The sequence below is a fragment of the Sinocyclocheilus anshuiensis genome, unplaced genomic scaffold (genome assembly GCF_001515605.1).
Source record: "Sinocyclocheilus anshuiensis isolate Anshui unplaced genomic scaffold, SAMN03320099.WGS_v1.1 scaffold1061, whole genome shotgun sequence".
Classification (NCBI taxonomy): Eukaryota; Metazoa; Chordata; class Actinopteri; order Cypriniformes; family Cyprinidae; genus Sinocyclocheilus; species Sinocyclocheilus anshuiensis.
Genome location: NW_015557104.1, coordinates 56,607 through 84,522, shown reverse-complemented (window position 1 = coordinate 84,522; position 27,916 = coordinate 56,607). Strand labels below are relative to the sequence as shown.

Sequence of the window (27,916 nt, the reverse complement as noted above, 5' to 3'; positions counted from 1 at the left end):
GTTAATTATTTAAATACTTTACTAGTTAACTACAAATTAAAAACAAGTTAATTATTAATGGTATAACAATCAAATAATAATGCATGAAATATTTTGAAATATTTTTAGATTTAATTTAAAAACTACATTTTTAAAAGTTTTATCTTTAACTGCAGAAACGGCTAAATACATTCAGCCAATACAGACTTGCTGCTATAGTTTTGTTACTCTGAATTTCAACCCGATTTCATGAAAGTGCGTATAAATAGTAATAAATAAAAACGAAAACTCGTGGTATTGATACGCAAAAATGGACTTTGGCGTGGATATGATACGAACATGTTTGGCATGCATATAATCCGCAGTTTTCGCGTGCATATGATATGAAATTTGTTGGCGTGGATATGATATGCAGTTTTCGCGTACATATGATACGCATCTACCCCACAACCCTAATCCTACCCATGACTATAAGCAACTTTGCAACTACATGCCAACTAACTCTCATTAGAGTGTTAGTATGCTTAAGAATGGTTGAATCTAGTATGGTAGAATAAGTTGACGTACTCGCAAAGACACTTATAGTCAGTTTATCTTTTGGTTGACCATCAAAATAAAGTGTTAGCAAATATTTACAGTAGCAGACATACTAATACTCTAATGACCGCTAGTTGATATGTAGTTGCAGAGTCACTTATCAACAGCTGTTTAAAGGGTACCATCAAAATAATCAAACTGATATTACAATAAAAATAGTTCAAAGCAAATGTGTCATATTACACAATCATCGGATCTGATATCTGATCTTATGGCTGTTTGAGATAAAAAAAAAATTTTATTATTAAAATAAAATTCGTAGTTCGTAGTTCTTACAGTGTCTACTTGAATGTCAACGGATTAAACATGTTCAGAAACATCAGTTAAGGAGTAATGACCATCATTTCAGTGGGGTAGCAACAACGTGTTCATTGTGTTATAAATAATCATACTCTTAAAAGCTATAACCACAAATAAGTAAATATTATAATATATTAAAACTGTTCTTATGAATATTCATGAGATGATACAACATATTATAAGGTTTTTTTATAATGCATTCATTATAATGCCTTAAGAATACCCTTATAATGTATTATAAATACGGGCTACATAGAAAGTGTTACCAAAATATTTAACATTAAATAGCCACACTGATGGTGCTCCAATTTTTTTCCAAGGTTGGCAGGTCTGGAACAGTTTTGTTGTGGCTGCATGCAAGTTCTGTTAATTCACAAGCCAACAAACTACGAGAGTCGTACTCGCAAAGGTAATGTTGATTATTTAACCAAACAAAAAACAAAGCTTTCAAAAACACTCAGCAATGTGATTATTTTATTGGCAGTTGGTTTAATCAGCATCTTCTCATCACCTCATCAACCTGCTCCCTTTGTGTTAAGCATATTACATTGTTCAGTTTTCTCCTTAAATGATGATGTGAGGTACTATTCTCAGTGTAGCAGTTAAGATGAAAATGACGTGAAATTAACATTTTAACCAGTAGATGGCGGCAGAGGATCACTCATCGGCTCAACTCCCTAGTTTTTTCAAGTCTTGCTTTTGGATTTATCATAAAATGAATATTGTAACCCATTTTAGTACTTTTACTGTACTGAAGTATAAAGTATAGCAAGTGCAGGAATTAAGTCACAAAGTCTCATGTCATTCAAAAAATAAATTAATTAAGCCCAGACACCAACAGCCTAGAAGTGTTAATTATTTAAATACTTTACTAGTTAACTACAAATTAAAAACAAGTTAATTATTAATGGTATAACAATCAAATAATAATGCATGAAATATTTTGAAATATTTTTAGATTTAATTTAAAAACTACATTTTTAAAAGTTTTATCTTTAACTGCAGAAACGGCTAAATACATTCAGCCAATACAGACTTGCTGCTATAGTTTTGTTACTCTGAATTTCAACCCGATTTCATGAAAGTGCGTATAAATAGTAATAAATAAAAACGAAAACTCGTGGTATTGATACGCAAAAATGGACTTTGGCGTGTATATGCTACGCGATGGGTAGGTTATGTGGGGTAGATGCGTATCATATGCACGCCAAATGCAATTTTTGCGTATCAATACCACGAGTTTTCGTTTTTATTTGGCGTACTATTTATACGCATTTTCATGCACAGGATTATTTTTGACATCGGTTTGTCAGAGAGTTCGTTCCGTCCATTGCTACAGTTATCACTGTCAATCATAGCAATGACTCGCGGAACAATTTAGCGGATTCACTCACCTAATTTTGTTTGTCATTCCTGAAACAGTATACGGTAGTATATAGTAAGGTCCTCTTGGCACTCCCCTTATAGCACAGCTGGGGCCGGTTGCATAAACCGCTTAGACTAGACTTAAAAAGTTAGTCATCTAATTTTTTCTCTTTAAGACTGGTCATAATTTCTTAAAGTCAGTTATAAAAAGGGAGAATGGTCTCATTTGAATCCAAAAGATAAGTCTGATAACTCTTGGCTAACAACTAGTCGGTCAAACTAGTTCTTAAGACACAGTCTTAACACAGTGGCTATGTTTATGCAACTGGCCCCTGATTTTGACAGTTGACTGAGCTGCCTTATCTAAAACCAGGAAGTATCCGTGCATACAGTCACCGAATCATCAATGAATTGACCTTAACTGAAAAATTGATGTCATCATTCAGTTCAGCGACAGCGGCAAGGAACCAAATCTCTGTCGGTGACAGAAATGGAGAGAGAAAAACATGGTAGAAACCGACAACAGACAGTATATGGTCCACATAGAGATATATACATTTACCTTGTTAAAGATTTATACATTTACATTTCTTAATATTCAAGTTGCATGCAATGTGTTAACATTACTTAATGCATTAGTTACCATGAACTAACAATAAACAGTATTTTATTACTGCAGAGCAATAAAGCATTGTGTGAACCTCAGGAAAACATCAAATAAAGCATGTTTGTGAACTCACTAAAAAGTATTTATGATTTACTTTGGTGAATCTTATTGTAAGGTGTGACCTATTTTAACGTTACCTAATGTGTTACTAATGTTTGTAGGCTCTTTACTAATATGATGTACCTTTAATAACATTTATTATGCACTTCTGTGAACTACTGTAAAACTGCTGTGACCTATTTCGATATTGTTATATTTCAGTGTATTACTATTGTATTATTCTTATCTCGTGAATGGCACAGAGTCTTTTGAAACTGTTCCTGAAGTCCTCTGACCATCAGTGAACCAGCAGGGATATTACTTCTTACATTTCAGCTCATAAACATGCAGAAATTCACTGTTTCAGGATTTACAAAGCACTGTGTTTCAGTGGCACATCTCCTCGAACCCTATAGAAACACGACAAAACCTGAGAACTCCTCCTCACACAGCTGACTGAAGAGTGTAGAAGCGCAGAGTTGTGGATGTGTAAACAAAGTCTGTCATTTAAAGTTTTTCTGATGGGTTTATTGCATGATGCTAGTAGTCCCTGACCGCTTGTTGTCATAGACCAGCTCGAGTGTAGAACGAGACACAACACATTGAGACTGGAAACTGTCAAGTCTGCAGAGCAAACTCAGTGCCCTTTGAAAGTGTACTGTAATATAGTTAAAAAAATTAGAGAAGTTGCAATGTGTATTTGTATTTTTATGCCTTGTTTGTTTGAAAGGCATGATCATTTCTTGTATTAATGTATGTTATATAAGCGTTATTATATATTTAATGTATTTATTATTAGTGTACTAACGAAGGTTCAGAGACATGAGCATTATTAAGAGAAATAATTTACTGAAAAGTGGCTTTATTCAGTTTTTCTTACAATACCATGCCGTAGAAACACTGTACACACAACAGTAACTCAGAAATAATAAATAGTATTTAAAATCATATTTAATAGTTTAACAGCACCATTATCTAGTGGATAAGGTCGATAAAGCCCACAGATGGCCAATGACATATTTTACAGTAAGTGTGTCTGAAGCATCTCAATCGATGCTTGAAGTTTGTTCCTCAAACAGTGACTTTGAATGTTAAACATTTAAGAACTAAATGTAAACGTAAGAATAAAATGGCAAAGAAAATCAATTTGCAGAAATATATCCAATATTTTGGTGTCATTTCTTGATGCCTCAAACAAGCCTGCAGTTTGCTTGTTTGCTTGCTGTTGTCGAGGTCAGGTTTTGAAGCTCAAAGTTGTGCTCCATTACACTTTTAAAGGGTGCTGTACAAGAAGACTTCTAATACAAGGACTGAATTATTTTTCGCATCAACCAGTTTCACGGTGTGATGTATTTAGTCTTTTGTTGTATCTACACATGTTGGTACTTCAAGCCTCTTGTACGTTCCACTCTGATGCTCAATGTTCGTTCCGCTCTGAAATGCTGGTTTGACATCCACTGTTCCGTTTCTCCTCCAGAAGCATTCCTGAAAGGGAATTCTGCTGGTTCTCCTCTTAATGGTTCTTAGGGTTGGAGGACTTCCCGTGAACCGCGGCGGCTCCTTGGCACGCTGAAGTGTCACAGATGCCGGGTGATCCCTGGTGTCCTGGTCTGCCGGCTCTTCCTGCTTCTCCTGGTTCTCCTGGATCTCCAGGTGCTCCGTCACGGCCGTCTTTGACGATGCCATGCACGCCTGGCAGACCTGGTGGCCATAGAGAAGATAGATATAGGACAATGTTTGAAAAAGAACTACAAGAACTCCACATCTATTCAGTTATTCAGCTGAAACTGGTTTCTTTCATGGGAAATGTCTAATTAGACCGACAGATCCAGTACAGTTACATAAAATCATTTTATGATTGATTGCTCATATACTTTATTGTTGTTATTTATTGTAATTTATTGTAGTTTAGTTTGAGCTGAACATTCACGTCAGCTAATGAAGTCACAGACGTCCACTGGCGTGTTCTTGGGAATCGATGCCAGGTTGTTTAGTCAGGAAGAGTACTGCCTGCCATCTCTGGCCCAACTACCTTATTTTTTGCACGCTATTAATTTAGGAACTGTTTTTTAAGTTAATATTTGATGTTGATTACACAGCGTGGCTGTGTTAAACGAGTTTTCTTCTTTCTTAATAAGCTACTTTACATTGACAAGCTGCATTGATAATGTATTTGTGTGTGTGTGTGTGTGTGAATGGTTGACTGGGGCGGGTATTAAATGTGCTTATGAACAGACTGTACATACCCGGGTCACCCTGGTCTCCTGTGGGCCCTTCGATGGCTTTACCTACAGGCCCCTTATCACCTGGCTCGCCCACATCTCCTGCAGAATTAAGATACATCCAAATTCATTCCGGAATGCGGTATATGATTTCATATTAGAATATAACATTTTTCCTGGATTCATATACATAATAGCAAATATCATTTTTCACAGCAGTGAAAAACAGTTTTTTCATTCGCTAGGACCCGTTTCTCAAAACTCTTCACACAGTGAGCACAACAGCAGTCTGGATCATTTATCATTGCTTTGACACAAAATACACTCAGTGACTAAATCTTTCAAATGACATGATTTCATTTCTCACTCAGGCACAAACATGTACATGTACCTGTACAAATGAGGAAACTTAGAAATAATATAGTACTGCAATGTAAACATTGCAAATTCATAAATACTGCAGTGAATTCTCAACAGTGACAAGATTTATTCTTGTTTAGTAAAAAAAAAAAAAAAAAAGTACAGAAGTAAGCATTGTTATAATGCTATGTGATGTTAGTGTTTTTAGGTTGTTTTGTGAGTGACAAAGAACGATTTGTTTTTGAGACATGTATGAACTGTTCTGGTAGTGTTAGTGTGTTCTGGATGGGAAATAATTGACTGCTGTGCCAAGCTAAAGTTGGGTAAGGAGAACTGCGTGAAGAGTTTTGAAAAAGTTACCCAAGTATTGAAAAATGTATCTTAGCAATTGTAAAAAAAAAAAAAAACCTGTAATACTCTGCACCTATAGAATGTGAGTGAGCTTTCAAGCAGTTAAAGCCTGTCCTGAGGAAACACTTTATAATAACGTTCTGTTCAATACAATGTTAACTACATTAGTTAACATGAACTATCAATAAAAAGTCAACCTAAAATCAAAAGTTGCCTTAATATTATTTAATGGATCTGAGCTAACAATGAACAGTTGTATTTAACTAACATAAAGATTAATATTCTTAACTAATATAATTAATACTCTTAACAAATGCACTGCATTAACTGACTAGAAAGCAACCTCAATGACATTGCATTGTACACATTTATCCTTTTAACCATTTGCTAAAACAAAAGCACAACATGACCAGTCTCTCACCGCGAGGACCAGGATCACCGAGATCTCCCGGCAGTCCTCTGTAACCCGGCGGGCCAAGGGCTCCAGGGTGACCGATGGATCCAACCTCTCCTTGCTTCCCTGGAGGCCCGGCTGGTCCAGGCCGTCCCACGGCACCAGGAGCCAGAGGTCTTCTCAGGTTAGCAGCGAGCTGAGCCATCTGATCTGAGATCAACACCAGCAATACACTACAGGCTGCATCGTGAAGCTGCATCAATAAATGCCGTTTATGGGTGAACAAAGGTCTTACCATCGATCATCGAGCTACACAGTTCTCTGATGTGCTGCTCACTAGCCAGTTTGCCCTGCAACATAATCACAACAGCACTCCTGAGAAATATTCTGTGTTTACAGCGCAGTACCAACATGCATCGTCTGGCAGGTGCTTACAGGAACACCAGTCTTTCCAGAGACCCCTGGAAAACCTTGCTCTCCTTGGAATCCCATCGGTCCTGGTTTTCCAGGTGCGCCTCTGGCTCCGGTCTCCCCCTGTGGTCCTACAACTCCTTTGGCTCCCAGCTCCCCACGCTTACCGGACTATGACACAGGGAAAACCACACGGATTAAACTGATTGTCCTCAGGTAGCAGCATAAAATGTTTTGCATTTGGTCCCAGATGCTGTAAGTGTTTCAGTCAATCCAGCTGTACATGATATAAGAGCTATGTTGTGTTTCCACGCCTGTGTTCACCTAACTACTTTGTAAAACTGAGGTCATACGTTTGCATACACCTTGTAGAGTCTGCAAGATAATTTTTAAAAGTTTTTTTTTTTTGCCCTGATTAAGCAATTTCAATTACATGCCACATGACACAATAATAACTGCAGTGACACAAATTATCCTGTTGAAAAGTGTTTTCTTGCACATTTTTTGGTTTTGCATCTCCACATTCCATCTCTTCCCAACAGCTTCAGCTTTTATCACCAAGGACAATTACGGGACTCACTACTATTACCAAAGCTGCAAACATTCACTGATGGATGAATAAGGAAACACATTACAATAAGAACAAAGAACATCTTTTTTTAAAGATCTTATTTAGCACTGTTTTTCACAAGCTGCATACAATATTTACATATACTGGATAAAATGCTAATAATTCACAGTCATTCTGGGTGGCTCATTAGGTAGCGCTGCTGCCTCACAGAAGAAGGTTCGAGTCCCAGGAGACATTTTCTGTGTGGTGTTTGTGTGGATGTCCTCAGGATGCCCGGTTTTCCCCCTCAATCCAAAGGCATGCAAAACTGGTGATACTAAATGTTCTCACAATGTACAAAAATTATGGTTTGAAATTTACTCGCAATTGTCTTAAATACTAGATTAGATAGGTTCTCTACTTGTAATGCTCCATTTAATGCTAACATGTAAATACTCCAGTTTTACTGTAAACTGGTTCATTACAACAAGAATTTTTCTCTTAACCCACTTCCTCCCCAGCACCACTTGTCTAGATCTGCTTACAGGGCATTTACATATGTGTAAATGTGGCCCAAAGACGATTTCTACCGAGGGGGGGACAAAAATGTGATTTTGACCGAAACACGGGGGCCCGAGTCAATATGCTGTTCAGGTGGCCCAGAAACCTGTGTCTTAGCAGTAGCAAGTAACAAATACACTGAGTTCCCATATCCATTACCATGCTAAAGGTTTATTCATGATTGAAACTATGTAGCTACTATGTAGCTTCTGTTTTCAAACCGATAACCGTTATCTGATAGCAGCATTCAATTAATTCCATACTTGAACCGACCCATTTGACAAAGTTCGCCACCCAAACCACGCCCGCATTAGCAGCATATATCAAACGATATATCAAAATAAAAGTGTGATTGTCAGACCACACAGGTGGCAATTTAATTAAATATACTGTGTGCTTTACCGGTTTCAAGCGCGACATTTACACACCTGTAGTTCATGATACAGTGTTTGAGTGTTGGTTAATTTACTGTGAATGGAGCTGTTCTGAGACACTGATATCATGAGCTGCATTAACACACAGAGCTGAAATTCACTCTGAAACTCGAAATATTTTTTCTTTGTTGGCAACCCATCAAAATAAAAGCTTGATGGTTTACCCTTTGAAAATGAAGAAATTAAAGGCATAGTTCACCCAAAAATGAAAGTTCTATCATCATTTACTCACCCTCAAGTTGTTCCAAACCTGTATAACTTTCAAGGACAAAAGAAGAAACAGTTGACGGTACCCATTGACTTCCATAGTATTTTTGGTCCATACTATGGAAGTCAGTGGCTACCAGCAGCTGTTTGGTTACCAACGTTCTTCAAAATATCTTATTTTATGTTCTGCAGAAGAAAGAAACACACGTTTGGAACAAAATGAGGATGAGTAGATGATGACAGAACTTTCATTTTTGGGTGAACTATCCCTTTAAGACATCAATATTAGTTTTGTAATTTTACATTGTTATTACTATATATTTATCAGTTTGTTTTTATTTCATAATATCACAATAATCTCAATATTATAACCATTATTTAACAATAAAATCATGACAACTACAATTTTATTTTTGTTATTTTTTAAATACATTTTTTAGCTGTTTATTATTTTTATTTTCTATATAGATGCACTCCCTAACAAAATTACCCCACTAACTCTAAAATGATTCATACTTTTTAAATATACGTAGCTATTCAAATCTGTTAAAAATGAGTGTATTGTTTATATCACAATATACAGTATTTAGCAGAAAAGCAAAATACAGCAATGTCAGTTTTATTTATTGATTGAGTAGTTTCACTGCATGTTAATACCTCTGACTGGACTCTGATTCTGTTTAGTGCTCAACAGACATTTCTGTGATTGCCTATTTCATTGTAAATGTAAAACTTCACAGTGTAAACACAAACATGGCACATTTGAAAGCAGCTGGCAAGCTATCAGTGGTTTCTGAACTGGGCTACCCAGGGGTGGACTTAGTGATTTGGGGCCCTAAGCAAATTGCAGAATTCAGAAATTAATTAGTCAACCTGATGGCGTTTTAACAGTAATTACTTTCTAAAATGAAATGTGATGTTGTGAGTGGAACTTGCCAGCAGTTTCCTGAGATTGAATGAGTAACTTAATATGAATATGATTTTTAAATGTCCATGCATTGTGCTTGCTGTGTTCCCTGAGGAAAGCTCTCAAGCCAAATGGCATTTTTAATTCAATGTTCTCTTCACTACAAGTGTCGCTGCTGGATTTGTTTTTTTTAATCTCTGTTGTGAGACATTCATTGCCATGTGAATGAATAATGTATAGTATATACCTAACATCTAATGTAAATCATTTAGAACTAAACATTTTATTATTTTGTTATTTATAAGAAAGAATGCAATAAGCGCTCCCCTTCTAATCACTAAAATCTGTCACTCACTTCAGTATAATAAATGAAGCTCTGCACTGCACAATTCATCTCTTATTTACATTGTGTTCACTGCTTTGTTACAATGAGAGGATTGGTGAGCGTGTTGATTAGAACTCAGCTATTAACAAAACCTCCAGCATTTTGAGTGATGAGTGGAATCTGTCCAACTTAAACACCCCTGACTGGCCATTGATTCCCTGGAGCCCTCGCTTATAGGTTAGCCTGATTCCTGAACTGCACCGCTAATGACAAGGTAAATATTTTCCAGCAGTTTTATCAGACACTGTCGGCTCACTTGTCGGGTACTTGCCCACATGCAGGAATCTGGAGTCTAAAATCTTATGCAGATCATTTGCGTGGACACATCTTTAAAAGCCATTTATAACTCTTCAGAGTGTAATCCTGCCATCATGGGTTACTATCTTTGACCTGTGTTTCTGTTACTGTGCTCTTTGTTTGTCATTGGTTTTGTGTGGAATGACATACTGACATCAGGCACGTGTTCTGCATAGAATACCTGGACAAACTACTACATTTCCCACAATGCCTTGTGCCTGCCATTTCCAGTGTGATGAATAACATTACAGAGATGACATTACAATAATTTTAGATTAAACATTTTTACAAGAATACTCAGTCAGACATGATTAGGTAATGATAACTATGTATCATGGGACAGTTTGAAAGACTTACCACTGTATAATGCAGTTTCACTTAATAATTAATTTAAGTTTTAGGCAGTCTAGATTGTATACTGTGTGGTGTATTAGGTAGTATTCTATCCAAACATCACTCTGTTTTCTTTGATCTATAGCAACATACATTTACCAAGACTGTTGAATGTGGTAACATGGAAATAATGTTAATAATTGCATTGTCAATTAAATGTATCAAAATATATCATTTTGGGAAAAAAATATTATATAATGGGAATCATTATACACTGGTTTTGAAGTAAAAAAAAAAAAAAGACCTTTAAATATTTACTTTGACAAAATTGTTAGAATAGCATAAAAACAGGAAAATGCAATAAAATGAAATGAGATCTCACCTCTCCTTTCTGTCCGACGGGACCGTAATGACCCTGAAGTAAGAGGAAACAGAGGCTGTGTCAGAAATCAGAGGACTATCAGACATTGAGCTGCATGTGGCAAGTGAACAGTGTTACGTACCGGCTCCCCGTTCTCCCCCGGTAAACCATCACTTCCAGCAACTCCCTAAACACAGAAGCACACGGCACCATATGCAAACATGCATACAAATAGATTGTTTTCTCTTCATGTTTTTTTTTTTTCCATCATACAGTAGATATGCCTCATACCATGTCTCCGTTAGGCCCTCCAGCTCCAACTGGACCCTGAGAGAGAGAGAGAGAGAGAGAGAGAGAGAGAGGAGTGTTGTGTGTGTGATACACATAGGCTTTGTTCTGTGGCAAGAGCTCTGGACAGTGAGGTCACCAGGACCTCTAGATGTCTACTGAAATATGAGCTATGCTCTTTACTGCGTCTGTGATTAAACAAAACTAAATAATATATCTGAATTTGTTTGTCTGTATGCATCTGTGTATGTATGTGTCTTTGTTTTTAGAAAAGGAAAGCTCATGGGAAAACTCTGATTTAAAAAAAAAGAAGAAAATAAAATCGTTTTACACAGGCTGAATACTTCTAACATCAGTAGAGAGACAGACAGATGTGTGTCACTCACCCGCTCACCAAAGCCGCCTCTGATTCCAGTAGGACCAGGCAGACCTGGATCACCTAAAGCTCCTTTAATACCCTGCATGGAAACACAAAATGAATACATTTCATAAACCATGGATCAGATGACACACAACTACTGCTCCCAAGCGCTCAGCCCTCAGAGCAACGGTCATGACTTTTGCCAAATAATAAATGACATTTACTGTCACCAAACCCTATGCTTCAGAACCTTCAGAACACATGGAATATGAGGCATGTTTCACGTTTCGATTATCAGAGTTTTTCTGTTGTGGCACTTGACATGAACCCATAATGCAACTCACCTGGAATCCTTTAACACCTTGTGGTCCAGGGTTTCCAGCTAGTCCAATGCCACCCTGTTAAGCAAGCACATACAGTGAACAACCACAAATCCTGGAGCTCTCCTGACTGCAGCACATAACATCCTCATCTCTCAGGACCAGCTGTCTGACCTTCTGTTCAGATGAGCATGACCCAGTCTAATACGGCACTATTATATGTTACGAGTCAGTCTTAGAACCTGACCTCAAACAATTAATTCAGAAAAAGGAAAATGGGGATTTTTCACGTGGTTTTATGTTGACAAAAACATAACTCAGCTGAAACACACAGCTGACCTCTATGAACTCTATAACTTCAAATGAATCTTGCTCAGCCGTTTTTAATCAGCATCTAATGTTGTCTCTGATGTTGGCTTTGTTTTTACTTACAGCCACACCTCTGGGTCCAGCCTCTCCTCTCTCTCCAGGGATGCCAATCTCACCCTGTGGGAGGAGTCACGTTTAGACACGATGTACATCAGAGCATGGTGACCGTGATGTACAACATGTTCCTGGATCAACATCCTTGTTGATCCTGCAACAACATTCCAATTAACCAATCAGAATTGAGGGATAACTTTTCAGGAAATGTCTGTTTTAGGCTTACGGTCAGGGTTAGGTGCTTCTACACCCTTGGTAATCAGCTATCATTTCACACTGATTTTAGGAATAAATTATGGGTAGAGTTAGGTTTAGGGGTAGGGATTGGGTTTAGTCTATATTTTTAGACAGTAATGTTGATCCAGGAACATGTTGTACTTGGCAAAATCACGGCGACCATCAGAGCATGTAGCAGTAACCTCATAGGATTCTACTAAATGACCTGTATGTATTGTGCAGTCACAGAAGTTGGCAGTGCAGTAACACTGGCTGAGAATCTGAATGATCTTACAGCATGCATTACTACACTACAGCTGTCAGAAATGGTTCATATCTGGTCATGAGTCAGATACATACAGGTATACCTGGCTCTCCAGACGGTCCTGCTTCTCCCATCTCTCCTGGACTGCCCTGAACGGAGAAGGATTCTTGCATTATTCACCAATTCAGGTTAAAAGAGACCTCAGACCATCTTACAGTCAGAAACACCAGACCAATAATGAAAAAAGATGGGATGGCTGTCATTTTTAGCTGAAAGTACCATGAGCAGTATGCCTCTGCTTAGCAGATGCTAACAGAAGCCTCTCTCCAGAGGTGCTTATCATTTCCTAAATTGTCCATCCGGAGGAAGCTTGTACTAGGAAACACTGAAGCATAAATTCACATTCCTCTTCATGTTTTTTTTTTTTTTTTGAGGTTTACAAAACATTTATTTAAAATTTCTTAACTAAACAAACTTCAACAACAAAAGGGCAGATGCCTTGAATGTAACTGATTGCACAATGAGTGATCAGCGGTATTCCTACTTCAAATACTTTTTTCGTCAGTTCTTCCACCCCTGGTTCCTTCAAGGAGCTAGAACACAAGCAGCTAGAACTCAAGGGGCTAGAGCACAAGGGGCTAGAACACAAGGAGCTAGAACTCAAGGAGCTAGAAACACAAGGGGCTAGAACTCAAGGAGCTAGAAACACAAGGGGCTAGAACTCAAGGGGCTAGAGCACAAGGAGCTAGAACTCAAGGAGCTAGAAACTCAAGGGGCTAGAACTCAAGGGCTAGAAACTCAAGGGGCTAGAACTCAAGGGGCTAGAACTCAAGGGGCTAGAACTCAAGGGGCTAGAACTCAAGGGGCTAGAACTCAAGGGGCTAGAACTCAAGGGGTTAGAACACAAGGGGCTAGAACACAAGGGGCTAGAACTCAAGGGGCTAGAACAGAAGGGGCTAGAAACACAAGGAGCTTGAACACAAGGAGCTAGAACTCAAGGAGCTAGAACTCAAGGAGCTAGAACACAAGGAGCTAGAACACAAGGAGCTAGAAACACAAGGAGCTAGAAACACAAGGAGCTAGAACACAAGGAGTGGAAACGAGGACGTAGTAATAAGGAATGGAGAAGCACCGGAGGTCTTTTAGTGCTTAAAAGTTAAGCTACTCAGATGACATGAAAGCATTGTTCAGGAGTTATCTGAACTTAATTATACAAATTTAAGCTAAGAAACAGTGGATGGTATCACTTTCTAATCATGGTCTAAGTGCAAAGAATATATTTGGATGCACACTTGACTCCAAGAAGTATCTTAACAACACACTCTAAAAATGATTCAGGGGACCTGATACCACAACTTAAATAAATGCATGGTTAATAATTTAATTAAACCTTTTAAGTTTCAAACATCATTCAGAGTTCAGTTGACCATTACATTAACTTAATATTGTGTGCAATTTAAACTCAAATTTCTGTTAACTGAAGTTCTTTAAAAAGAAGTAGTAACTCTTGTAAAATGGGAACTTTGGAAATTGGGTAGTGGATTTCTAGTTCCCATCATGCTTTGCATATGGCTGGATAAGGAGAGTAAATGTTGAAATTAAGTGTTATTTTATGTGTTTTTTAGTGAAGGCAAAGTCCTGTTAGTGTTTAATGCTGTTATGTTTGACATTTTAAAAAGTTTCTGTTATGTTGAAGTTTTTATGGTAACCATTAGGGCTGTGTATCACCAGCAAAGTCACGATACGATACGTATCACGGTACAGAGACCACGATACGATACGTATCATGATACATGACTGCACTGAATTTCACCTCAGCAGAATTTAGAAGCAGGCAGCTGACCTCTGCATTATGAAGGGCCTCCATAACTGTACCACAGTACAATATAGGTAATAGCATATGTTTCATGTTTACATTGGGCACTCCCCACCAGGTACAATATTCTGATTGTTTGCATCTTGTTTTTAAGCCCATAAATAATAATGTACTCGTTCTAATAAATTTATATTGTAATGTACTAGGGATATGCCGGTATCAAATTTTCATGTTGCAATTAATTGCTAATACTTTTATCACGGTATACGGTATTATCACGGTATTGAAATTTAGTTTAAAAAAAAGTGCTGTCATAATACAGTATAACAGGTTTAATAACTTTTTTCTTCTAACAAAAATAACTGAACATTTAAATGCAATCACTCTCTACAATTAAAAAAAAAATTAGAAGAGTTCTAAACTAACTCGCTGTCTGCACTGTATCTAACGCACACGCGCTCAAGGCTGATTTAAGGCTGGTTTATACTTGACGCGTCCGCAAGCTCGCTTTGAGTGCGTGCGGCAAATATTTTTGGCAGAAGTTCGCTTTGAGTGCGCGCGTCGTTTCGCGTGGCAGTGTACACGACATTTTTTTGTATTATCTTTCTCAACAAGGATCTGGTAGCATCATTGTTTCTAAAGCAATTAAAGCCACAGCTTCATTGTTAATAGAGAAACGCGGCAAAATGGTGGTAAATCATACATACACAGCCTCTCTCTCTCTCTCTCTCTGTGTCGGTTCCTCTGCGGCCAGATTAAACCTTGTTGTAGCCTATATATGCTCTATTCATTCTTTTTTAGAAACCTCGCACTTTTCTACTCTATTTTAAACGTTGTAAAATTTTAAACAAATTAAGCGCGGTCCACTGCTGCACACGTTCCACAATATCGATACAGGGCCAGCTGTATCGATACTCATATCGTCAAATCTCTGTGACGATACATCGTCGTATCGATATTTTGAACACAGCACTAGTAACCACTGTGCTGAAGAGTAGAGCACATGACCAGAAAAACACTACACTGACTCTATTAGCAAAGACTGTGCTAATGCCAATGACAAATAACATCTTAATATGTAAATAAGTTGCATTTTAAGTTACAACTAAGATTTGCATGTTTCATTTAAAAAAATAAAGTTCATTCAGCACTGATAATATACTGTACATCCTAAAATATGTTTAAATTTATGCTTAAAAATATTTACACAGAGACCAATGAATCAGGACGTTTTTTTAAATTCCACATAAATTCCATATTTCACATAAAAACACATTTTTTTATTTAAAAGAGAGATGCAGAGTAGTGGAATGAAAAAAAAAAACTTGCTTCTTTTAACTCACACATTCATCTAGTGCAAGTGTACATAGAGAAACAATGTGAAAATTCATTCTGTGTGAACAGTGACCACACTGAGTTTATACAATCTCATAGAGGATGCCTAATCTCAAAAACGTACACTTTACACGTCTAAAAAAAATATTATGGAATCATGATAACAAATGTGATGACATTTTGTATGTCTCTCTTATCTGAAACTATTTCACTCATAATACAGCTCTCATGTAAGTTGCAAATAGATCAATATACTTACAACTCCTCCTTTGGCACCTTTGGCACCAGCTTTTCCTGGCAAACCCTGAATTACACACAGAGAGATTTACACTTGTTGAGAGTTGCACAATGATACAAATCCCAGCAAACAAAGCTACTAAAAAGTAATAAAGCACTCAAAAAAAGATTATTAAACAGAACAACCAGATGATTTCCTGAATGAAAACTTTGCAGATAAAAAACAAGCAGAGATGAAAGGCAAAAATCACATTATCAAACCACTTCTTATTAATATTTAATCTTTGTGCTCATCATCTGAACAGTGTAATTAACGGCAATACGTACAGGCAGACCGTTAGGGCCTTTCTCACCAGGGACACCAGGTCTCCCAGCATCTCCCTGTCAACACAAGCACACAGCATCAGCATCTCGAGAAATAAGGCCTAGACGTGTCTCAAAACAAGCGGCTGATTACCTTTTCACCGTCTAATCCTTGAGTGCCATCCTTCCCGTCCCTGCCCGGGATGCCCTGCGGTTCCACACAAGGCATTATTATGGGCTAATCTAACGCTCATCATAAGAGTCAGCAAATCACACAGTTCCTCACCGGTTCTCCTTTAGGTCCTGCACCTCCAGGGAGTCCCTTGGGGCCTATTTTCCCCTATTCAGAGGATGACATCCACAATATCACAATCACGCTGATGTTACACTGAAATAAGTATGAAGGGCTTACAAGAAACTGTATCTAGCAAGTAATGTGCTTACTATCTCTCCTTTGGGGCCTTTGAAACCTTGCGGTCCTTTCTCACCAGCATCACCCTATTCAGAAGATACACATATCAAACGTTTTTTGATTTTATTATTTATTAACAGAAACACACATTAAAGAAAAAACATGTGCAAACTTTAATGTGCAAAGGAGTGATGAAACACTCACAGTTTTTCCAATGATGCCAGCAATTCCAGGTTTTCCTCTGAAGCCCGGCAATCCCTACAGATACAGAGTAGATGCAAACCATGAAGGGCACAGCTGTCTGCACTCGGCATATGCTTGCATCTATTTCAGTAAGATGTGTGTGGTGTGATGTTCTTGAGGTCTTACTCTGTCTCCTACTGCTCCCACCAGCCCCTGCAGTCCTCTCAGCCCTCGAGAGCCCTTTAACACACCATTACACACAAAACATCAATGGAAGAAGAAGAGAAAAAACAAGCTACTAAAATTTGGACATGATATTTGTGTTTCCCACAACATACAGTACAATGTGTTTTATTGTTCATGTTTGAATAGAATGTGTCACTTTTGATCAATTCTATTCTATTCCACTCTATTCTATCCTGTTCAGTTCTTCTAAACAACTGTTTAACACTGGGGATTGTCATCCTAGTGCTCCATTTTATTAAAGAAAGAAACGAGAAGTAAAGTACCAGGTGTAGCAGCCGGTCCTCAGACCAGGGCCACAGACGCTGAGTTTGTTTTGCTTTATTGTCTTTAAATCCTTTATTTCTTGATTTCCTTTAACTAAAAAGGAATTAATGACATATTTGTGAGAGAGAGCAACCTTGCCCAAAACACAAGTAAATTCTAAGAGAAATGTTTGCAGGCCTGTAGGTGTTGCAGCATGTCTAGCTGAGGTAATCAGTCGCACCTGTAAACCCACTGTCCCTGGGATTCCCGGCGGCCCCGGCGGGCCCTGATCACCCTGATGGGAAGAGACAGACACACAAACACATTACAGACAAGCTGCTCTCTGCTTCAGCTTCATTTCAGTCTGATCTCACCTTCTCTCCGTCTTTCCCCAGCTCTCCCTTACTCCCTTTATGCCCTGTATGACCCTAAACCAAAACACAGAGGCAGAACCACAGATTGTGATATCTTTTGTAATATTTTTTTGTGAATTGAATAATACAATACAGATTGTGTGAATTATGGAAACTCAACGATGGACACAGTTCAGATTCTGCTGTAAAGCAGATCCAGAAGACAATAGTGTCATTATTCAGCTCAAATGAGTTCAGTGTTGGTTCAGTTCATCAGTTTGAAAAAGTTCAATTCAGCTACAAGTAATTCTACAAAACTGCTAATTCAGCTCGAGTCAGTTGGGTGTTAAAGCTGCTCTATGTCGTGTTGTTGAGGTCAGGTACCTTGAATCCAGGCATTCCCGGCGGTCCAGGAGGACCCGGAGGACAGATGGCCGGACACTGCAAACAACACAATCATGCAATCAGTCTGCATGCAGAGAACAACAAGACCGCTGACGATTTATCCTCCCTGATAGCACAACCACATGCTCTTCAGATGCCATAGTCATAGGAGTTTTGAGGTGAGCGTTAGCTTTATGATCATCCGATTTAAAAATAATCCGAGTTGAAAATGGAATTACACTTACAACAGACCTCTCTACACATTACAAGTACCATAGATGTAAAGATGGATGTCTATGCTGTATACATGCGCTGAAAAATACAGTGAAAGGACCATGTCATTTATTTCAAGTATCTGATCAAAAATCATGATTTTCATTTAAAGCTGTTTACTTCAGTTTGTCTAAAGGCAAATAACACTCCCCATCAAATAAATGAAAAGAAATCATTTGGTTTAAATAGCAGAACACAACATCACAGTAAACATTCAAATTTGTCAAAGTTGTAACATAACGTGACATGTGGCCAAGTATGGTGACCCATACTTGGAATTAGTGCTCTGCATTTATCCCATCCAAAGTGCACACACACAGCAGTGAACACACACACACCGTGAACACACACCCGGAGCAGTGGGCAGCCATTTATGCTGCGGCGCCCGGGGAGCAGTTGGGGGTTCGGTGCCTTGCTCAAGGGCACCTCAGTCGTGGTATTGAAGGTGGGAGAGAGCGCTGTACATTCACTCCCCCCACCTACAATCCCTGCCGGTACGAGACTCGAACCCGCAACCTTTGGGTTATGAGTCCGACTCTCTAACCATTAGGCCACGACTTCCCCCTTTTTTTTTTTTTTTTGTAAGTAAACTAAATTAAACATTGACTAACTATTTTTTATCTTAATTGAAGATTCGACTTTATTATATCTTATTTAGCTTTTGTTTAAGTGAAATCAAGCTGTAAAAAGTTTAGAAGAGAAAGCACAATATATATATAGACCTACATATATTATATTGACCTACATTCAGTAACACCGGGTTATGTCTAAAAAAATAAAGTCTGCTACACTGAAAAAAATATTGATTGACAGATTATCCAATCAATCATGTCTGGTCTACAAAACGAAACTGTTCTTCTCTTCTAAACTTGATTTCTTTGCTCTTAATTAATGTAACTGAACCATATAAACCATAGGTGAACCATATAAAATCATTTTGAGACATTTGCTCAATTCAGAATAACTTAATTCAATATCTGATGTGGATGATTGAATAATGTAAATCCAACAATTTTATAATAAATAATCTTTTTATGTTGTCTTTTGTCTTTGAGAATAAATAATTTTGATTAATATTAAATCAAAATGAATGTTTGAACCAAACCATAATAATAATAATGATAAAACTAATACATTTGGCTGTAACCAATTTAAGTGTCTGTTTGTTTTATAGTTTGTACAAAGTATAATTTTTTTTCAGTGTAGTATTGTAGTACATTACAGTAATTTTCATGCTAAAGTGGTAAATCATCGTAACGTACCAGCAGATCTCCACTGCCTTCAGGAAGAGTTCCTGGGAGTCCCTAAAAGAAGAGGAAGAAGTATACATGAAACTGAATTAATTGAATGAAATAAATGTGTTTTTGCAGTTTGAGTGCTTGTGTGCAGGTACTTACAGGAGGTCCATCTGTGCCTGGAAGACCAGGGAGTCCTGGAAGACCCTCGGGCCCCTAAACCAGCACACAAACCAGAGCCACTCAGCACAACACTCGCCCATGAGCTTTGCTGCTAAAATACACATCTATGTGTGTGTTTACTCTCAGTGGACTGAAGAGAGAGGTCCACAGGATTCACAATCAAACATCAGCCTGTCTGACACAACTGTTATGTGCAGCATGTTTCATCTGCTCGTCTCTGTGCTCTGCTTACTGTAGCTCTTCACGGCCAAAATGCTGTTTTTCATTTGTGCAGTGCAGATAGCAACCTGTATTAGTTTTTTTCTCAAAGTATATCTATGTTTGATCACTAACACATGACCAGCAACATAAACGTCTTTGCTATTTTTGCTGTAAAAAGCCACTCACCGGCGGACCCTGAGGTCCTGCTCCACCTGGAAGTCCATTAGCTCCAGCAAGACCCTGACATCAGAAAACACACAGAAATGCAAATACACACTTTCTTTTGCCGAGTGTCCTCACTGGATAATAAATTATCATAAGCCAACCAAGAGCCAGTGCAAATAAACGCATCTGAACTCATAGCTAATGCCTGTGACAGCAGGAGTGTTTTCCTCTGATTCTGGTTTTGGACGGGTTGTACTCACCAGAGCTCCTGGTCTGCCTCTGCCCTGAGGAAGACAAGAGAAGAGAACCTAAGTCACTGCCTGACATTACATCATGATACGGCACTCTTGCTGTACAGATGATTTGTGAATGTAAGTAATGACGGTGGTCTGTATGAATCAGAGAAAAGTATGGTGTGGGTTTGAGCTGGAGAGCATCTTTTGGTCCTGTGCTGTTGGAAACAGGATGAAATGTCATATGACCGTGTTTACTGTGGATTTACTGATGCTTGGCACCTACAGGGGGTCCGTCCGGTCCGGGAGGTCCTGGGTCACCCTACAACACACACACACAATAATGTTCTGAGTTCACAATAATATGCTAAATAAAAGCCTGAGCTGGCAAGCTGGGAAAGAGTAAGTGCATCAGGGCTGTGTTGTGAAGACTATGTTCTCTCTGACCTCCATCATTCAACACCACACAGCTGATCACCAACAATCTTACTAAAAAATACTTCAGTTTGTCATGCATTCGTTTTTTCTATGGTTTAGTTTAAACCTTAAATTCTGATTTGATTTTCATCAAAATAATTATTTTTCTAAAGATAAAAACAGACAAAGTAAAACGATTTTTAAACATACATAATTGAAATGTCGGATCATTGACTTTTTTCAGTTATTTTGAAGTGACTAAAGGAAGAGTCTCAAAGTGATTTTCTGTGGTTTCATTCATTTATTCACTCAGTTTCATACATATTTCCTGTTATAGCACTATTATAAGATAGTGCTAAATAACTAATTGTTAGTGAGCAATCGCTCTTAATTAGCATATTAAATTGTAACGCTGCGTCCAAAATCGAATACTTCTTACTATATACTGGGTTGGCACGGTTACTTTTAAAATGTATTTCGCTACAGATTACAAAATACACACTTTAAAAAGTTGACACCCCCACTAATGCACTGTTTCCTTCTGGAGCATCAGTAAATGTTTTCATCTTCTGTAATAGTTGTGCATGAGTCCCTCAACTGCCCTCAGTGTGAAAAGATGGATCTCAAAATCATACAGTCACTGCTGGAAAGGGTTCAGATATGCAGAAGACGCTGGAAAACCTGAGAATGTGCAGGAGCTGGGGGTTTTTCTGAAGAACAGCAGGACTGCTCAGGACAAACAAGGACTCATGAACAACCATCACAAAGCATGAAAACAGTCGTGGATCATCCAGGTAACTAACCACACACAGTTCAGATGCAAGGGTACGTACATTTTTGAATGGGGAAATGTTTTTAAATTCAGTTATTTTGTCATGTGGATTATGTAAACATCTGTTATGTGAAAACGCTTATTCAGGACAGTACTAAATAAAAATAACATGCAATTTTTATGATCCTTCTAATTTTGTTAAAATTATTAAAACTTTGCATATTTTGTATGAAACTTGACAATGACAACATGACAGATGTAGTACGTCCGAATGTCATTCATACTATATAGAAGATACTTCTTGAACAGCTGCGAAGTAAGATCAAATTCAAATGTATTACGCTATTTCAGACGCACTGTAAGTCTGCTTCTTAAAGCAGCACTCTTCATGTGTCTGTCTTCAGCGCAGTGCTAACCCAGAGGAGCTGAAACTCTTCTAACTCCCAACATAACTCAACACAAAACTCTCCCACTTTTCCCATCTTGCTCAAAAGCACAAAACTATACTTAGTTTCATTTTTTACACTACGTCCCATGCAAAGCATGCTACAGTTTCAGTTATGTCAACATCAAAAATCATTTTCAAGTACTTGATTGGTTCACTTTCGCCCTACATAACGTAATCTAGTAGATTGCACATTTGGAAGAATTACATTGTTTGAGTATTATTACAGTGAGCGTGCCATATTTAAAATATATTTCATATGTACTTATTATATATATTTTTACAATATATTTTCTTTAGACATAAGCCAAAATGTAATCCAGTGTAGGTCAATATAATATATTTGGCTTTTTACAAACATCACCATAAACAAAACCTAAATAAGCTGTAATATGAAAGTTCAATTTTCATTTTATATTTATGAAAAAAATTAAATATGCATCATATTTTCTGTTATTTACTAACATAAATAAATATGTTTTATCCAAACTGAACAAAACAGGCTTAACTGAAAATCATGATTTTTGATTAGAACAATATAAAAAGGTACTACCCAAAATCGGACTGATAATACAAATAATAGCATTTATTTCTGAAATGTCTGAACAGTGCGCCCCTCAATGAACTGCAGCAAAATCAGGTTAATTTGACAACTACAGTATGTAGCATTCTATTGCTGTCAAACAGTTCATGCATTAAACACACTGTTATAAGACATCACATGAACGTCCCAAAGCACCCAGAGCTCAGTCCATCAGCCTCACAGAATTACAGTGATTTCTGCTGATTCCAGGAAACTAATGAACAGAAAAGCTGTGCTGGGACGACTTCACATTCCAGGCTGGATTAGAGAAAACTACCGATTCATCTACAGTCAGCTGATCCTCATTAAAACTGCTCGCGGCTGCACACTGTGCTCAGGCCACAACACATTTGACAATCAAAGCTACAAGAGTTATTAGTAGTTTTATTAGGTAATATGATATACATTCACTACTGTAGATGAGCTTAGACATTTTTAATCACAGAAACAGAAAAGTGTGTGGTACATATTCATCCTTAATATGTTATGATGTTATGTGACTCGACAACTCAACTCAACTCAAACAAACTGAGAGTCACTTACTGCTGCTCCTGATGGTCCATCCTTGCCAGCTGGACCGTCCGGACCGGTCAAACCCTGCAGAACAGGGCATTTTCATGAATTCTGTTTAGTGTTTATATGATTTCCTTTCTATAAATAAAAGAAAAAAGTCTGTGTGTGTGTGTGTGTGCGTGCGTGTGAGTGTGAGCATGCGTGCGTGAGTGCGTGCGTATGTGTGTGTGTGTCTGAGTGTGTGTGTGTGTGTGTGTGTCTGTCTGTCTGTGTGTGTGTGTGAGTGTGTGTGGCACTGAAAATGCTGCTGTTTCTTTGTGACTTACATCCACACCGGGGAGGCCAGGCAGTCCCAGGCTTCCTGCGGCCCCAGATTTACCTGCTTTACCTTTCAGCCCCTGCAGTCAGAAGAGAATTTGACAATATCATTAGTGTATCGATTCTGTGTTTACATGTTATTTATTGCATCTAACAAACCAGCTTGAAAAAAAGCTTTAGGGAAGGGAATAACGTAAGCAGCTGGACGGGGTTAAAACATGACACTCGACTCGTGGTCTATGTTGCCCTGCTCTAGCTCATTATTTATTCAAAATCTAGATAGAGAAGCATCGTCTGAACAATCATCAGAGATATGGATGAATATCTTTAGCATTGTGATGCACGTTAAATACACAAGCAAAGTAAACTTGCAAAATCAGTGCTTTAAAGTATTTTACAGGCAGCACATCCAGAGATACTCACAGGCTTACCAGGAAGTCCGGCAGGGCCAGGTTTACCCTGCACAGATAACAATCACTGACTTTCTCAATGTTAGACATATACATGATTAGACAGCAGTCCACAGGGATCATGCATTCATCAAACAAACTTTGTGTTACAAAAGGTTGTGCTGTTCACCATCTGCATGCAGAGCTGCTGTGAGAGAGAGTGTGGCGAGGCTGAGAGCGGGGCTGGGGAACGTTAGATGCTTGTGTTTGATTTGAGGCTGAATGAATGGGCTCTCTGTCACTGCACCTCTGCTGCTCGCACTAAGCAGATTTTCGTTTACTGAGGAAACATTCACTGCTTTCATCGTTTACACGCGTAAATTCCTGAGAGTTTTTCCTTTACCATTTACAGCATGCCTAAAACAGCCAAAACATTACAGTTCACACTTGCAATATAACGAAGGTCATTTACATGAACGTTTTAGATTATTGATGAGATTTTTTTTAGTTCACAGAATGAAAATCTGTTCAGTCATATTTGTGAATTTTAATCTAAATGTGTATCAAACACACACAGACAAAGGAAACGGAATATAAAAACATATGTGTATATATAGGCTAATAGATGAACACATGAAGCTGGAACTCACGTCAATGCCATCTTTCCCCGGCGGCCCTGGCGCTCCAGCTGCACCCCGAGGACCCGGCCTTTGCTATAGACACAAACAACACGAAATCAAGAAGGAGAATAATCAAATAAAGAAATCAATGTGAATAACAGAAATCCCTCAGGTCTGTTCTCAGCTCAAAATGTCTCAAACGTTTCTGAGTGAAGCTAGAATTAAATGTGTTCATAAATCAAAATTAACTAGTCACAATGTGATTTGCATGGAATTTTTCAATAATCAGACAGAAAAAGACCAACATGAAGAACACAACTGAAGTGAAATGAGTGCGCAAAGATCTCACAAACATGCCATTGTGCGACGATCACATTACACTGAGAAAAAATGTTCTGTAAGGTAAGCGGATTTTTTTCCTTTTCATATTGTAACATCAATATTAACATATTTATTCATGTAAAAAAAATAAAAAAAGATATCTGACGTCCACTTGAAGTGACACCAACAAAAGTCATTTTCAGCGTCAGGTAGTCTTTTGCAACATACACATTACAATCAGTCCACAAAGCGTTTTTCTCTTTTCTCTTACCTGAGCGAGAGACGATGTTAGCAGCTGGAACAGAAAGAGTAAATGAAGCGCTGAGAACACGGCCATGGCTCCTGTGCTCCCCGCAGTCCTGTGCCCTGTGCTGGACGACTCTCAGTATGATTGCAGATAAAGGGGCAGCGCGGGGTCCGGCGGAGGGGGCGGTCATCAGCTCAGTACAGTAGGGTGGCCCTTATTTTCGGACTTTTGAAATCTTCTGCTCTCACCTGCCCCTTTGATTATGAATATGAATATAAAGTTTACTTGTTTAAAGGGGTCATATGATGCAATTTCATTTTTTCTTTATGTTTACGCGGCGCGATGCAATGCAACGCAATGCGTAAAAATACAGTATAAGTCATTATAATCAGTAATTATGTCCCCACTGGATGCAACAAATGCCTAATTTATAATGGATTTTAATGTTTTTGTCTCGTTGCTCCGGCCGGACACGGCATCAACAGTATGTGAGGGGCGTAACATTTCCGTCACACGCTTGAGGTATTCGGCCAATCACAACGCACTGGATAGCTGGCCAATCACAGCACACCTTGCTTTTCAGACCGATGAGCTTTGTAAAAATCGGTGCGTTTCAGAAAGGCGGGGCATAGAGGAATGTACAGAATGTACAGTATGTGGAAAATAATGCTTTTTTTTACTTTAAACCGCATAAACACGTCATTACACCAAATACACAAAATAATGCTCTTTTTAGCAGCATCGTATGACCCCTTTAACCTAGGTTAAGTTCAGATAAATCTATTCAACAGTACGTAAATGTGTGTCACAATCCTAAATTAGACCAAAAGCTTTTTTTTTTGCGTGTATACTGTTACCGGTCACACTGTATTGGGGCAAAAATTGAAGGAAAAACAGGAACTCATTAAATATATGTCGGAATTAGTCTATCATACAAGCAAGGATGGCAAATGAAAAGAAAATAGTTCCAAACAAAGCCACAGCAAAACCGCTGAATAACAACATATTTCATTCCTGAATGAAACACTGCTTTTCAATCAATCAGATGAATGAATGATTCATTGCCCATTTCATGTCTGAAACCACTGAGTAAACATTTGAGGAAGAATTATGAATATGGGCAGCATGAATGAATGTTAGTGTCAGTTGCATTGCTTGACTGCTATTTACAACTCCTCTCCTGTGTCTCATCGGATAGAAAAGTGTTCATAAAATATTATTTTCACATACTAGTTTTCGCCTGTATACTAGGGACATAATTCAGATGCAGATCACTTCCTTTGTTCCTGAATGAATAAGGAGTTAATTAATGAGATAAATTAGAATAAATTAATTAATGACTCTCATTACAACAGTGACCGCCACCTATTTGTGGTTTTAAATTCCTATTTAAAAGTATAATTTCTTGTCAATTCTTACATTTACATTTATATGAAAAATAATGCCATATGTCTTGAATAGTGTTGAATAGCACTAACTGAAATAATAATGCATTGCATTAACAGTGCTTGCATTTTAATGCCTCTCTACCACAAAGGAGATTATAATGCTATTTTACCCAACGCTGATGTACAGAACTAACATTACATCTGAGGAAGACATATATGTATTGCTTTCGGTTGCTTAGTTTGCTTTACTTGTGTCATGGCTTGTGTGAAGCTGTGCTGTAATACTGTGGTTACCCTCATCAGGATTCCTAAACGACTCCCCAACGACCTCAGTGAACTAATACAGTGATATAAGACCTCAGATCTCAGAAAAAGTTTTACTGATGATGCAGACTATACCGACAGTTAAGCAGATGTAGAATATGAATAAACGCGCAAGGTTTCACGCTGTTTCCCTCAGAAATCTGTTAAAGAAAATGCATTACGCGGCTCAGTGCACTAACACAATGACAGCTATTAAAAGACCAAACTCCGATCTTACTGATGATGCAAACTACAAACAGGCAGATGAGGATATGAACGCAAGTTACGGACCGCGCAAAACTGCACATTAAACATCTCCCATAAAGAAAACACTTAACGTGGTTTAATGCCTTTTTGAGGCAATACATTTTATGACAGTGATAAATGATTAAATTTGGCATCTAATTAATAATATATATGACTGTATAGTATGCAGATGAGCCCAGAATATGAGCCCACAATCCACAAAGTTTCACCAAACCATTTTTTCTCCCACAGAAAACCAAGCGAGATAGTTTTAGGTGTGATATTCGCTGCATATTCGCCTAGGCTGCTTTAGGGACCGTCTGCAAATTTACGTCACAGTACAAAACGTTAAAAAAAAAAAAAGTCCAACAATTTATTCAAATTAATGTTTACAGTAAATGAATAATTTACTCAAACTGATTAAATATAGATTGCCAATAACTCGTCTTTCCCTATGTAGCCTACACAGATATTGTTTAAAGAAAAAAATTACAGTAATTCACCAAAATGAGTTTTTTTTGTGTTGTGTTCTGTGTTCGTGTTCAAAATGTTGTTACTAGTATGTTACTAGTGACCAGACTGACTTACTACATTTGAAATTTTGCCAATATCTTCCTCACTGTATATACAGTATATAACTATCTTAAGAAATTACTGTAATTCACATAAAGTTTTTTTTTATGTTCCAAAGTTTGTAGTACATTCCTAGTGACTAGACTGACTTACTATAGGTGAAATTTTGCTAATACCCTTACTGTACATAAAGTACGTCAATATTTTATACTACAAGCTTTGGAACATGAAAAATCCCTTTTGGGGTCTTACAGATTTTTTTGTTTTTGTTTTAATTGTGAATGGTGCATACAGTAAGGGAGATATTGGCAAAACTTCACATAAAAGTAAGTCAGTCTTGTAACTAGCAACGTACTACAACCAGTGGAACATGAAGAAAAAACCCT

At 37.9% G+C, this 27,916-nt stretch overlaps 1 protein-coding gene and 1 long non-coding RNA gene across 3 annotated transcripts; one reads left to right on the top strand and one right to left on the bottom strand.

Annotated features, from left to right (window-relative positions):
• The first annotated feature begins 3,157 nt into the window (after positions 1 to 3,157).
• LOC107677639 (uncharacterized) lies at positions 3,158 to 24,176 on the top strand. The gene is made up of 3 exons (XR_001632869.1): positions 3,158 to 3,168; positions 5,960 to 5,966; positions 24,110 to 24,176. It is a non-coding gene; the product is annotated as an uncharacterized LOC107677639 (long non-coding RNA).
• LOC107677638 (collagen alpha-3(IX) chain-like) lies at positions 3,800 to 25,141 on the bottom strand. Of its 2 annotated transcripts, XM_016472623.1 has the most exons (32): positions 25,045 to 25,141; positions 24,483 to 24,545; positions 23,867 to 23,902; positions 23,452 to 23,523; positions 23,156 to 23,209; positions 20,682 to 20,717; positions 20,423 to 20,446; positions 20,184 to 20,237; positions 19,776 to 19,829; positions 19,641 to 19,682; positions 18,106 to 18,162; positions 17,743 to 17,796; positions 17,610 to 17,663; positions 17,066 to 17,119; positions 16,901 to 16,954; positions 16,729 to 16,782; positions 16,571 to 16,624; positions 16,439 to 16,492; positions 16,309 to 16,362; positions 16,004 to 16,048; positions 12,689 to 12,742; positions 12,122 to 12,175; positions 11,714 to 11,767; positions 11,395 to 11,466; positions 11,012 to 11,047; positions 10,863 to 10,907; positions 10,742 to 10,774; positions 6,710 to 6,856; positions 6,570 to 6,624; positions 6,302 to 6,484; positions 5,194 to 5,271; positions 3,800 to 4,648 (listed from the first exon to the last, which is right to left on the bottom strand). In XM_016472623.1, the coding sequence occupies exons 1-32, from the start codon at positions 25,108 to 25,110 to the stop codon at positions 4,461 to 4,463; spliced, it is 2,034 nt and encodes a 677-aa protein (XP_016328109.1). In that variant the 5' UTR covers positions 25,111 to 25,141; the 3' UTR covers positions 3,800 to 4,460. The 2 variants fall into 2 exon arrangements, with proteins under 2 accessions (XP_016328109.1, XP_016328110.1); XM_016472624.1 differs by lacking the exons at positions 23,867 to 23,902; positions 24,483 to 24,545; positions 25,045 to 25,141 and having other exon boundaries at positions 20,423 to 20,441.
• Positions 25,142 to 27,916: the final 2,775 nt, after the last annotated feature.

Bases quoted from the DNA above. Each gene is read 5' to 3' on its own strand.
- LOC107677638 (XM_016472623.1), bottom strand. From the start codon at position 25,110: ATGGCCGTGTTCTCAGCGCTTCATTTACTCTTTCTGTTCCAGCTGCTA. The intron at 11,768-12,121 runs GTAAGTAAAAAC...CTTGCTTAACAG, and splicing joins CTGGACCCAGAGGTGTGGCT to GGTGGCATTGGACTAGCTGG. The intron at 6,857-10,741 runs GTGAGATCTCAT...CCTGTGTCATAG, and splicing joins CCGTCGGACAGAAAGGAGAG to TCCGGTAAGCGTGGGGAGCT.